Source organism: Anticarsia gemmatalis, chromosome 10, assembly GCF_050436995.1.
Source record: "Anticarsia gemmatalis isolate Benzon Research Colony breed Stoneville strain chromosome 10, ilAntGemm2 primary, whole genome shotgun sequence".
Taxonomy (NCBI): Eukaryota; Metazoa; Arthropoda; class Insecta; order Lepidoptera; family Erebidae; genus Anticarsia; species Anticarsia gemmatalis.
This window is the reverse complement of record NC_134754.1, coordinates 4,725,025-4,738,063: the sequence shown is the minus strand read 5'-3', so window position 1 is coordinate 4,738,063 and position 13,039 is coordinate 4,725,025. Positions and strand designations below refer to the sequence as shown.

General features: G+C 37.5%; 1 protein-coding gene across 1 annotated transcript; it reads right to left on the bottom strand.

Moving 5' to 3' along the window:
• Nucleotides 1-3,314: 3,314 nt before the first annotated feature.
• On the bottom strand, nt 3,315-8,265 carry LOC142975987 (toll-like receptor Tollo). Its single transcript, XM_076119161.1, has one exon. The coding sequence runs from the start codon at nt 8,021-8,023 to the stop codon at nt 4,001-4,003; it is 4,023 nt and encodes a 1,340-aa protein (XP_075975276.1). The 5' UTR covers nt 8,024-8,265; the 3' UTR covers nt 3,315-4,000.
• Between the last annotated feature and the right edge of the window lie 4,774 nt (nt 8,266-13,039).

The following is a 13,039-nucleotide window of genomic DNA, read 5'->3' as shown; positions in this document are numbered from 1 at the left end:
ACGTGATTTAAAGTACGTCAACCAACACTAAGCCACAAACCATTCGCTTAAAGGATGTCTCAACTTTCCAGCAGAATCCAAAAAACTTAACACCACGGCTTCAAATGACTAATGGCGTACAGATGTTACCGGTGCATTGCCTAAACGTATATCAAAAATAGAAATTAGGGGTTACACGCTCGCCCTTGATCAATGATAATAATTAAAATTAAATTTTTATCCTTCTTCTCATCGCACCACCCAAGTAAAGCCACACTTTTACATAAATAAATAATATACAAAGCGTTTGATACATTAACACATTTTATTTATTTTTTATAACGCAAAGCTTCTTCGCTGATGCTATCAGCAATTATGATACGCGTTAGTTTTTATTGTGTTCGTGCAAATTACGATGTTTATTAATTAATTAATAGATGAACTCGTTAATTCAGCATCGTGAGCAACATAAATTGAATCGATTTGATTCTTATCTCGTGTATTAGAATTAATTATTCAATTTTGCAATGGATTCCACTGAACTATTTACCAGTTTTTATTAGTGTTTAAGTATCAATTCCATCCTAATGGAATGAATCTATATCAAGTTATTTTTAAAATTATGTGTTATTTACAAGAAGCGGATGACACTTAATTTCCTAAAGTCATTTGGACGCGAGCTTAGCTTTTCCTAATGTTAAAAAACACTAAAACGGAAACCTAATTTCGTACCAACAACATATGCGTTAAATTCTTCAGTTTCAACACTGTCACGGATGGTTCCCTGGCGAATTTAAATTTGTAATTCCTTCCTTTGCCGCTACCAATAACAGCGTAACATTTATTAAAAAAAACCCTGTGACTCCACCCACAGACGGAAACAGCTGCAACCCTAATTATTACAAACACGGCCTCTTGAGCATTGGCCAATGTATAGATAACCTGTGTTATTGTTAATCATCTATAGAAAACTATTATTACTAGACCAGCTGGCTTATTTTTCTAATATTCTTCATGTATAGGCTACTAACCACTAGACCAAATAACTACTTTGACGTCCTACAATCCACCTTCAATCATATCAGTCGAAATTAATACTACCTTAATTATAATTTTATAGAACATTACCAAAAAATCAATTTCACTAATTTCATTTAGAATCGTAATTGACGTGAGTTTTATTTGTTTCTTATAAATAAAGCTATAAACGAACTATTTTATTATGACATCCCCACGTCCTACGCGAAACTTTCGAACTTAAACATTTCTTTAAACATTTCATTAGCTGGGCTTGAGATATTTACGATTTTGGATAGCTATGGGCGGTCACGATTACGGTTATGGAAGTATCATTTAATGAGGATACGATACATTTAACTTGTGGGTAAAAAGAGACAATCTTCATTTACCCTCCCACGCATATTCAGATCGAGCGACTAGAATCCAATCTTAAATAATATGACGATGGCAATATAAATCGATTTGATTGAGACAGGCCTCGATCCGTGTTCCAATACTCTAGATATGGCCAGGCAATAATTTAAACAAGATCACTTGCGGCCGTGCAAAATGGCTTAAAAAACGTCAACCATATTTACTAGGGTATTTTCATAAGAACTGCCAATAATACTTTTGTAATAAACCTGTCCGGTCGATAACATCACAATCTCAACTTCACCAAAAGCTAAAAGGTCGTTTATAGGGACATAAACGTTTATAGAATCATAAAGCAGAACCAATCTATTGTTTCCAGTCGGCCTACGCTCGTCGACGACATAACTAATCGAACAATTCCGCTTTTTGTCTCTACAAGGGACATAATCAATTGTCACTTCGACTGTGTATTTCCCACCTAAGTTCAAAATGTCTAAGATCAATTTGGAACTGGTTTGGAATAGTCCGTAGACAATAAACGATCGGATATCGTATTGCACGAGGAAAAAAGGTGATGAGTGGCCGATGTCGCAGTGTTGGCGCTTGGATAGATGGTCCGTGCGTTATAGACATGAGACCGCTTGATGGCGATCATTTAAATCCTAAACAACATTCGACGTTTGAAACTTTATCCGTATAATATTACACTTGAGCGATTCGATTAAGATATTCGCTGTTTTTTCTACATTAAATAAATTTGATATCACATAAATGTCAATAGACTAATGAAAAAAAAAGATTTTACGACTTTTAAACATCATCAGAATAGTGTCCAGCCATTATTGCGAGTTTATAATATACAGTAATAAATTAACTTTCATCTAAATATCTGTAAAACAAATCTTAGTTTATTACCCATAGCAGGCGGACTGTTATTAAATCTCGCTAAGAGCAAAAATTCAGAACCGCTAGGAATTTGTAGATTGTAATAAAAGTTAAAGTTCTTAGAAACTCTAAACCTATTACTTGCATACGTATTCTCAGAAATTATTTATCATTTCTATTCAATACAACTATTTTACTAAAGAAAATAAACATAAACCCTATTTGTTCAAATATCAAATAAGAGTTAACACATTAAGCGTGCCGTGTTGTATGAACTGAACGCGTAATCGATTGCTCCACTTGTTTAAAGGCTACTAACAATGAAGAGACATGGTCGTAATCAAAAGTCAATTAAAATGCTGTTTATTCATCACCGGCGTCACCGGCGTGGTCGGCAGATGATTTATAATTTCGCAGCGGGCCATCGGCGCGAGCGCACTGTCGCGCCCGCTTTTTAAATTAAAATCGTACGGGCTCGAGCGTGATCTTATCCGACTCGATCAATTTAGATAAAATAAATATTTATACATTTGACTCTGGATGGTCGAACAAAGCGGTTCGGTAAATTGATTATGTCAGTGAAGAACTTATTTGACGTTTGCCCCTTTTCTATCACCTGTTTCGATTTTAGATATGCATTTATTGAATGCTCTTAAGGTCAACACTTTATTTTTTTCTGACCTTTGTTTTTTTTAGAAATGTACTTTTTTAAGCCAGGTACGAGTAGAAAAAATATTCGTGAAGAAGTTAGGTCTATTAGAGCTTACACTTGTGTGGAACAAGATTATGAGGACTGGGTGAGGGAGGTGCTTTTCATTGACATGTTTGTAAGCTGAGTGCGTATTTGGCTCCCTTTACTATTATCTCTTTCTAGTTGAGCGTGTTGAAAAGCTGTTAGATATTTGCTTGTCCAGATATTTAGGGTTACTTATTTATGTATAGATGTATGGTTTTCTTTACAATAAAATGTTTGTGGCAGATAAAGGTGGTAATTTGCTTGTTAAATCATTTAGAATAATGTTGTAAGACTTATGTAATGTGGTAATCAAAATCATTAAAAGCCAGTTTAGTAGATAAAAATATTATTTTATTCATACTCTGCGTTTGGAAGCGTAATAAATACGAAAAATTTTATATCCTAGCTAAAAATTACATCACAAAATTATTTACTTACATAATTCTTACTGTTAAGCTATTTACAATTGACTAGGGTACATTTCAGTTCTGCGATACCTTTGACTTAATATAATATTTACAAAACATATTTTCATACAGTTCTCACTTCACATGATAAATTCAGTGTAAGTACCTAACATTATCACAAATACTTAGCATGTCAGGACTTATTAAATAATCAGGAACCTTAAAGTACCAGTTGCATGTATTTTACTCGTAAGATACAGTATTACTTGCGTACAATACAACCTATGCGTGTATTATGCAAAAAGGAATGTATGGATTTACATAACTTCATCTATCTACAAAGTAAACTTCGTAAAAGAGAAAATGCACAATGAATGCTATTCAAACAGGTACAAAAGATACTACAAATATGGTCAGAATTCGTTATAGACATTAACAGTACTCATAGTACAATAATAGAAGAGATTACGACTCTGGCATATACAAGACCAATCATTGTTACACTTTACGATTTAACATTACAGCACCAACAAAGATAAGCTTACAAACACAACTGCGTCCTTTAAATATGCCAGTTAAGTAATTTTACATTTAATTTACAATGATATTTACATTAAGTTTATACAAAATAAGTCTTTCTTGGGTGCGTTGTGCTCGACATGGGAATTTGTTGGGCGGGCCTGAGAGGTCGCTCCTCACACTGATGGTTGTCGATAGACACGTAGCTGTGGTGATGAGGTAGACGATCGTCAGGCCTGCCCTCACTACTCGCCACCGAACACGTCTCGTCTTCAGTACTGCGCGCAGACACCTCTGCGCTTGCGCTGGTCGAATGCATGGGGCTTGACATCATCAAGCCAGGCGGATTCATTCCGTACTTATACCACGGATCGTGGGACGTCGGTGGCGCCGTATACCTTAAGTTACCGTGCCGACCAAACGCCTCACGATTACCACTTTTCAAGTTATTAGGATTATGAAGCGTCCGATTTGGCAGCGTCACGTCCACATCCGGTAACCGAAAATTTAGCTTTTCCCAACAGTTTCTCTCACCCCACACGATCACTGTACACGTTTTGAGTAACACTTTTAGATCCGGATCAATGTTTATGGCACTTAAGTCTGTCGTCACCAGGAATATGATTTTTTGACGTCTATGCCTAACGTTCACTGAATTGATAGCACTTTGTATAGCAGCATTAGATTCAGCCGCATACCACTCTTGTTGTAGGAAAGTTATTGATAACACTATTACGAGTCTTTTGGAGCTCTCAGAAGCACTCACTAAACTATCACCAGAACGTCTTTCAACAAGCGGCAAGTCTCTGTGCTGTAAACATAACGTGTGTCCCATATTTTCTAGCTCAGAACTGACCGCGCGAGTCACGAAGTCTTCATCTCGAGGATTGTACACAAAAAAGGCATCAAAGCGTTTGTTTTTGTTGTCGTTCATATCTTTCGGTGTCGAACTGAACACTCTCACTCCGTATCTTGAATGCATCCATAATTTAAAATCTTCTCGGAACATAAAGAGCAAAGCACACATTAGTAAGAGAATAATTGCTATTATCAGCACCGCAGCGATATATGGAATGTAATTTTCGACACCGTCATTCGATTCGATGAATAATCGTTTCAATGTCTCGGTGCCGGTTTCCTCGGTAGTGATTTCTGTTTTACATTCCTTTGCTACCGTTGCGATGGTTTTATTCATAGCTTGACCATGAGCAAAGTAGCACATCATACTCTCGGTGTCTTTTGACTTTTTTATCAACCACTGATTCAGCTGATTTACGTCTTTACAATCGCATATCCAGTTATTTCCATCGACGGAGACGCGAGTACGGGGATCGTTGTCTGTAATGACCCTCCACGGCATATAATCAACGTAACCGTTGTTGTCTAGAGCTAAGAACTCCAGAGAGGGCAGATAATTAAAAGTGTCATTTTCTATGACCTTAATCTTGTTATCGCTAAGATAAAGCTCATTCAAATTCGGCAATCTCGTAAACTGCGTATTTCTAAGTACTTCAAGTTTATTGTTTTCCAAGTGAAGAATCCTCAATGACTCGATCCCGTTAAATGTTCTATTTTGTATTGTGTTGATATTGCTGTTATTTAGATACAAGACTTGTAACTTTTTTTTGCCGATGAAAACGTGATTTCCTAACTCTTTCAAGTCGTTTCCATCTAAGTATATTTCGGTCGCGTCCATCGGTATTCGGTCCGGTACGTGATCGTAGTCAGCGTTCGAACAATCGACCACGTTGGTGGTGGTCCAGGTTTGATCGTGATAACACGAACACTTATCTGGACAAGTCATCTTACAATCACAGGCGTCAAAGTCACAACAATGGCACACTGCGAAACAATGTGACTCGTACTCGCACAAAAATTCAGAAGATTTTACTTCAAGTAACAGCATATCCGATCTGGTTCGTGAATGGGTTAAAGAGCACCTTACACTTTCTAAATCCATTACTCTCGGGCGCTGCCTTGGCTCAATTAATTGGTTAATTGTCTGCAGCCATTCCATTGTGCAGTCACACACAAATGGATTTTCGCTGATGTAAAATTCGGGCAAATCTTTGTCATCCGGAACAGCTGATATAGCGAAAGCGCCTAGCTCTAACGTTCTTATTTTGTTTGCATAAAGCATTACTTTGTTAAGATTATATTTTTGCAAGAACGTTCCAGGACTAATTTTGTCAATGTTGTTATTGTTTAGAACAACTGTCTCAATACTACTTGGGAAAGAGAATTCGTCAATGCTACGTAGTTTATTATAGCTTACGTCAAGCATCTTTACTGAACTTGATTCCTTTAATCCGTATGTATCCTCGAGTTTTTCTATTTTATTTTCATGCATGTCCAACCATTCAAGATTCGTCGGTATGTGACTGTAATCAAACCAGAGTAACTCGTTGTTAGAGACGTTCAACCAAACAAGCGGCTGTGTGTTTGTAAATATGCCCTTCAAATCCACAAGTTTGTTACCGTCCAGTCCAATTGCTTTTAGCTGTTGGTTTGAGGCAAAAGCTCCGTCGTCTATTTGATCTATGTTGTTTGAAGCTAAGTTTAGTATTTGTAGCGACGGGAGGGCGGCAAATGTATCTTTGGATATCTTTTCAATTTTATTGCCTACAAGACGAAGACCGTACAAGTCATCCAGTCCTTCGAATTGTGCGATTGAAACTTTCGTTATTCGGTTCATTCCCAAATCCAGCGATGTCAGAAATCGAAGCGTCTTAATAGCTTCCGGTACTTCAGATAACTGGTTCCCGCTAAGGCCTAGGTCATGGAGTTTAGTTATATTCTCAAATGAACGTAGATCCACCTTCGTTATCCGGTTTCCATCGAGAAACAGCTGATTCAATACGTAGAGATTAGAAAAATGGCCGCTATCTACTTCTATAATATTATTGTGGGCCAGAGAGAGCGAGTGAAGATTCTTCAAATTAGTAAAAGCACCGTCAGCTACGCGCGCTATGTTGTTGTGTTCCAAACTTAGAAATTGTAGGTTATTTAAATCTTGAAACAACAAAGCATCTATTTTTGTAATCCTGTTGTATGACAAATTCAGAACTATGAGACGTACCAGTCCCGAAAATGTGTCTCTATTGACCCACTCACTAGTCAACTCATTCACTGATAAATCCAATATTTGCAATTGGTCCAATCCTTCCAATAGTCCAGGAGCAAGCACACTCAATGAGTTATTATTCAGGTATATTTGTTTGATGTCTCTTGAAGATTGGAACATTTCGGGAGGCAGAGCAGTCAGAGCGTTTGTTGACAGATTCAAAATTTGTAAATCACTCAGGCCTACAAAAGCTCGGTCGGCAACGGATGATATTCTGTTATTTTGCAGAAATAACTTCTGAAGCGCACGTAAACTTGACAGTCCATTATCAGGGAGAGATCTTATTTCGTTGTACGACATGTCTAATGTTTCTAACACAGTGTTGCAGGATTTACCCGGTGCAGTTGGCCCGTTACCCCAATCGGAGAATCCCAAGTTTGATATGTCTTGTAATCTATTCTGTGTTATATTCAACTCCTTCAAATTGTAGAGAAGGCAAAATATTTCCGGTGGAAGATTCCAAATGTTGTTATCACCCAGATCCAAGTTTCGCAAGTCAGTGAGACCACGGAAAGAATCCCGGTGGAATTCCATAGACATCGCAGACCAATCCGTGTTGTGAGTACGAATAGTCAGGGTACGCAATCCACTAAGCGGCGATAACACAGCTGATGGCACATATCGAATCTTACATGATTCTATCCTCAGTTCTCTCAAGTTATGAAATCGAGAGAGCAGTTGTGTTCCCTCTTCTTTTCTTCTGCCAAAATCGAGTGAACTCTCGAAAAAGAGAACATCAGTGCAATGTAGGTCCAGTACGGTGATGCGCTGCGCTTGTGAACTACTGAGGCCGGCAAGTAGGTCCGTAGCGCCGGCAGCGGTCCGTAGCGAGCAAGCCAGCTGGACGCGAGTGGATTCACTAGCATCCCCCGACACTCGCTGCCACTCGCACTCCTGAGGCGCCTCAGCGACGCGGCTTGTCAGCGACGCTGCACTGGCACCCAAGTACATCCAACTCCATGCGGCACACCACACAGCCAATAATCCCATCGATAACATTTCGAATAACTCACTTTTAACTGTCACTTTATTTAAATTGTCACCGTTTGACTCGATTTTATCGCACACATCGCTACATTAGTCCGGACGCGCTCGGAAAACTTTACGAATTTCCCGTCAAACTTGTTTCGAAGTGCGACACATAACGGCACGAGTGCGGCGAGCTGAGGCACAGCAACCGCCTCTCTCGATGACTCGTGAGAAGCGACTGAGTTGTAGAGCGAAGCAAGTTGAGCGACCGGCCGGTGGCGGCACGCTCCCCGCGCACGCTCGCTCCTCCCCCGACAGAGACGTCCGATACGTACGTCTCGCTCTCCGTTACAAAAGTTCAGAGCAACAAGTTGCTCGCCACAAGATTGGCATATGAACAGAAGCGCGCTTCGCGAGCTTTTATAAACATGGCCGTGCTTACTTTGTTTGTTTTGCCTAATCATAAAATTTCAATAGAGTTCCGACGTAAAAGCGTGCGAACTAATTATTATTTTAATAGAAATTAGTTGTTGTAGACTTGTTATAAGAAACCACAGTACCTACTATTTGATTATTAAATGGCGGATGAGGTTGTAAAACTAATCTAAATAATAAACATTGATTTTATCGATATTAAAATTTATACTTTGATACCAAACATTACGAATTGTGCGAAAACGTTATCAACATCAATCTTCAATACAAAAGACAATAGATAGCCTCAATATTATCGCCTTTTATCGCTGGGAATATTAAAAGTGTTGCTAGACGTGCATATTTTCACATGGGTGCTGATAATGTTGGAGCGATTTCGGACAAATTTGCTATTGTTCTAGTGTCTTACCTGAGTTGTGACGCATTCGCGATAACCCTTATCTGTCTCGTCAAGTAACTCATGATGACATCATAGGTAAAATGTTCTGTGCAAAGAGCGCCCTTCCTAAAACCCTTTAAAAATTACTAAGCTGATTATATGTTATCAGCTGTTTCAAGTGTTAAGTGAGTAATTTGGACTAACTAACTTTTGTCACTACTTTCTGTTACAGTTGTGCAATGTTCATGTTAATGGATTTTATCCTATCTCTACATTCGTTTATCAGGCTAAAATAGTCAACTCTACATTTATAGTGCCTACTTGTAATGCTCGAACTGAAAAAATATAAAAGTTTTCTAGAGTTTGTTTCGTACAAGTTAAATTCCTTGGACTTTCAAATCTCCGTAGTCTCCTATACATTATTTGCTTGTAATGGTGTGCAAAATAAAATCTTATAAGTTTTGTGAAAGTTTCAATTCAACATTAAGACCTTAGAATAAAGATGTATTTGGAGGCAGTTTTGCTTAGGAATTTCTTAACTATGTATAAGCGTTTTATTTTTTTCTTTCTAAGTAGATAAAGTACAGATTTCTGATTTCTGTCGACCAAAGTAATTTAAAGTTTTAGTTCAAACAAATAATGAACTTCTACTTTCTCTTTTGTACTAGTGAAATGCCTTTCGAGGGCGCTCATCAATAAATAAATTCGAATTATAATGAACGAAAGTCACGTAAGTATGTTTATGTCGGTATTTAAGGCAAAAGAATGTCTGAGTTTTTAAGCCGCAATGTAAAAAACTTCAGTTTGTTCAAGTATTTTATCAGAAAATCAAATGTAAAAGCGAACACGCAATTCAGTACTACAAACAAAAGGCGTCGGGGAACATGAAAAGGGCTTTATTGGCATGCTCGGCGGCGAAACACAAAAATTGTACCGCAAAGAGTTAACTGATCTAAACGAGTGCACTCGCGGCGACCTGACGCCCTCACCGGTGGCATAACGTGGACCTTTACTTTAAATTCCTTCACTTCCAATATGGAAATGCCATTGACTCATAGGCGCACCAGCATTTCACTTTTGTTGGCTTTAAAAATCAATTGAATGCTACCTTTGCCTGGGAGCCCTGTTTCTGAAATCGCATGTAGTTTATGCATAAAAAATAAACGGACGTAATTATTCGTTCGATTATTGTAAAACTTTTCAATTCAAGGCTTTTAGAGACTTTGGCTCTACCATTTATAGTCAGTAATTACAATTTTATTTACGGGCATAATCCGCAGTACCATCACTCATTTATAATGACTGGCTTATCGCTAAAATCGAACAAGTTTATTTAATGCTGAAGGGCAAGAAAAATAAACAAAAGCCTACCTTGCAATTTAAAATTTAAATGTTTACCCGGACGATGCAGAAACTCATCTCATAAACTAGTTTCTAGTAAATATGTGATCTTTATCAAGGCAGCCTTCATCGATAACAATCTCCGATCTTTAATTTTTTATTACAGAGAGCAACTTCATGAATAATGGGTAAAAATATATAATAATATATGCAATACGTGTCCTCGTCTCATCAACTGCATTGCTAACGCGCAGCCCTTTCACTCAGGAAGTTGTAAATCACAACAGCTTCACCGACTCGTCAGCCGATTCTTATGCACCCACCAACACAAATTGACCTTTCCTGCCCCCCGATTTCCCTATAAAACAGACGACAAATGAACAGTTTCCTCTGCAATCAAAGTTCTCCATTAATTGGCTGGTATTTAGACAAACCACTGAAAATGTTATAACTACTTTATTACACACGCATCCTGCATTACTTTGTTGCTCAGTTGAGAGATGAGAGAATAAAAAATCCGTATCTGTCGTCGGCGCTCTCGCTCATATCCCTAATGAATCAGCATCATAAAAGGTCGCCGATGATAAATTTATGTCATTATTCAATGAACCTTGATATTCTGAAATATGTTAATAATAACTCTAACGCAAAATGACGAATAGCTACGGCGACAACTCTTTCATGTTGACTTTAGTGTCAATTTTTGTACAAAAAATGTCTATTGAACAGGTGTTTGATGGCACTCCCTGATTTATTCGTGTGAGGAAAAGACATAGCACATTATCCTAATGATGTGAGATAAAATGAACATGTGATTTTGATCACCATAACTAACCACATTACAAGTTGAATCGATTCCCGCCAACTGTTCCCTATGGTTTCTGGCTTCCATTATCTGTCAATAAATAGGGTCCATTGTGTGATTTCGCAAAAAACGCATAAATCGAATCGATCTTCCTAGCTGTCTGCTATTCACTTTGTTAGTGTGTTTCCAGGGATCTAATGGCCACATTCCCCAAAGACCCATACATATTTGGTGGTAGTAAACGTCAAAATATTTTGTATCAGTTGTGCTAATGGTTTGTAAAGTCCGCATTAAGGTTACATTGTTGTCGCTTTATTCGCAAGCTGTGACCAAATGTGCGGGATTTTTATCAAATCACGTTGTTTTGTATCGGAAATAAAATGAGCAGTTATAATAATTTTGAGATAAGATTTCGCAAGTAAAGCATCGGTTGTGTAATGGTCCGAAAAGTTGTATAAATATCTATACGCTTACTGTTTCAGTACTCAGTGCAGTCATACGAAAGATAATTTAATACTATTTGTCGAAGTTTTAATATTAATATTGAATTTAAAGAGCGACATCATTTAAAGAAATGTACAAAATTAATGAATTTACATTTCTGATTGAGAGCACAATCGTAGCCGCCGATTACATTAATGTTTTATAATGAGAAACGCACAACGGAGGAGAAAAAAAAATGAGAATTCGAGTCCTATCTCGGAATACTTGACGAAATCCGACGAATGAATGTAATGCCATTATGATTAGCATTATTTTGTGGGGAGGGTCGCGGATTCCTGTTTACTGGATAAAGCGAAATTCGTCGGCACAAAGAAAGTTTTTTAACGTGCTCTTTAGTTCCCCTGAACATCTGTGTTGGGACTACAGCGGTTTTAATCGCATTTGTTACGCCATACGTCATTGATAGTTGAATGGTTTGTTTAGATGTTTTGGTGATACAAATGCAATGAATAAGGGTGCCTATTTGACTGGGTTCCGTAGATTTTAATTAAAACTTTTAATGCACGTAACGAAGGTCGAACTCTACTATTACTAGCTTTACCATAGATCTTTGCGCTATTGGGTTATTTGTTGTGGGTATAAAAGTATACTACAATCCATGCAATGCAGTCTTGTAATTAACAGTAGTCTACATCATTATTTTCCATACAATCTTGTATTTTCGTATCACAACTCTAATATCTGCGATAACTTGAAAGAAATATCAGCAAAATTAATAAAATGTATGGTTTTGCAGATCACTTACGGAACTCCAAACCTTTCCTCACAAAGTGACACAAAATTTAATTTATGTTGGGATTTTAATAAATAATTATAGACGCGATCTGTAAACAGTAAGCTGAAATGTTTTATTTTTTAACGTATTTTATAGTTCTAGTTAATCCGGTTACGTTTGTCACGGAACGTTCTTGTACAAGCGCGACTGCACTAAATATGAATCTTTATGTTTTACGGTGACATTAATCACAAAACCCTGGTGATTTATTTATATAATATGTAACAATATGTATCCATTTCCTATTTAAACTGCGGTTTAAACTGGAGCTTACTGGCGTTCGTGCTTTTCTTCAAAGACTAACAAAAGCCGCGTTATGTTTTACAAGCATCCACTCTAAGCTTGTAAATTATAATGGAAACAAAGACTCTGCTTATTCCTACTACACTTGGCCTACGTACTATTTTGAACTAACTTTTGATTTAGTGGTGATCTGTATTTCTAACTAGCTGACCCGCGCAACTTCGCTTGCGTCACATAAGTTTTTTACTGGTACTCTGCTCCTATTGGTCGTAGCCTGATGATATATAGCCTATAGCCTTCCTCGATAAATGGGCTATCTAACACTCAAAGAATTTTTCAAATCGGACCAGTAGTTCCTGAGATAAGTGCGTTCAAACAAACAAACAAACTCTTCAGCTTTATAATATTAGTATAGATAGTAACTGAGAGCTAGAAAGACATTTTGCGTTCGAAACTTTGTAATGAAAGTCGGATAATTTTGGGCAGAATGTAGAGACATTTTTTAAAGTTGCAATATTAGATTCCCAATTTTAGGATAATGACAGATACCAAGAATCCAGTAAC

Coding starts and splice junctions, on each gene's coding strand:
- LOC142975987 (XM_076119161.1), bottom strand. CDS start 8,023: ATGTTATCGATGGGATTATTGGCTGTGTGGTGTGCCGCATGGAGTTGG.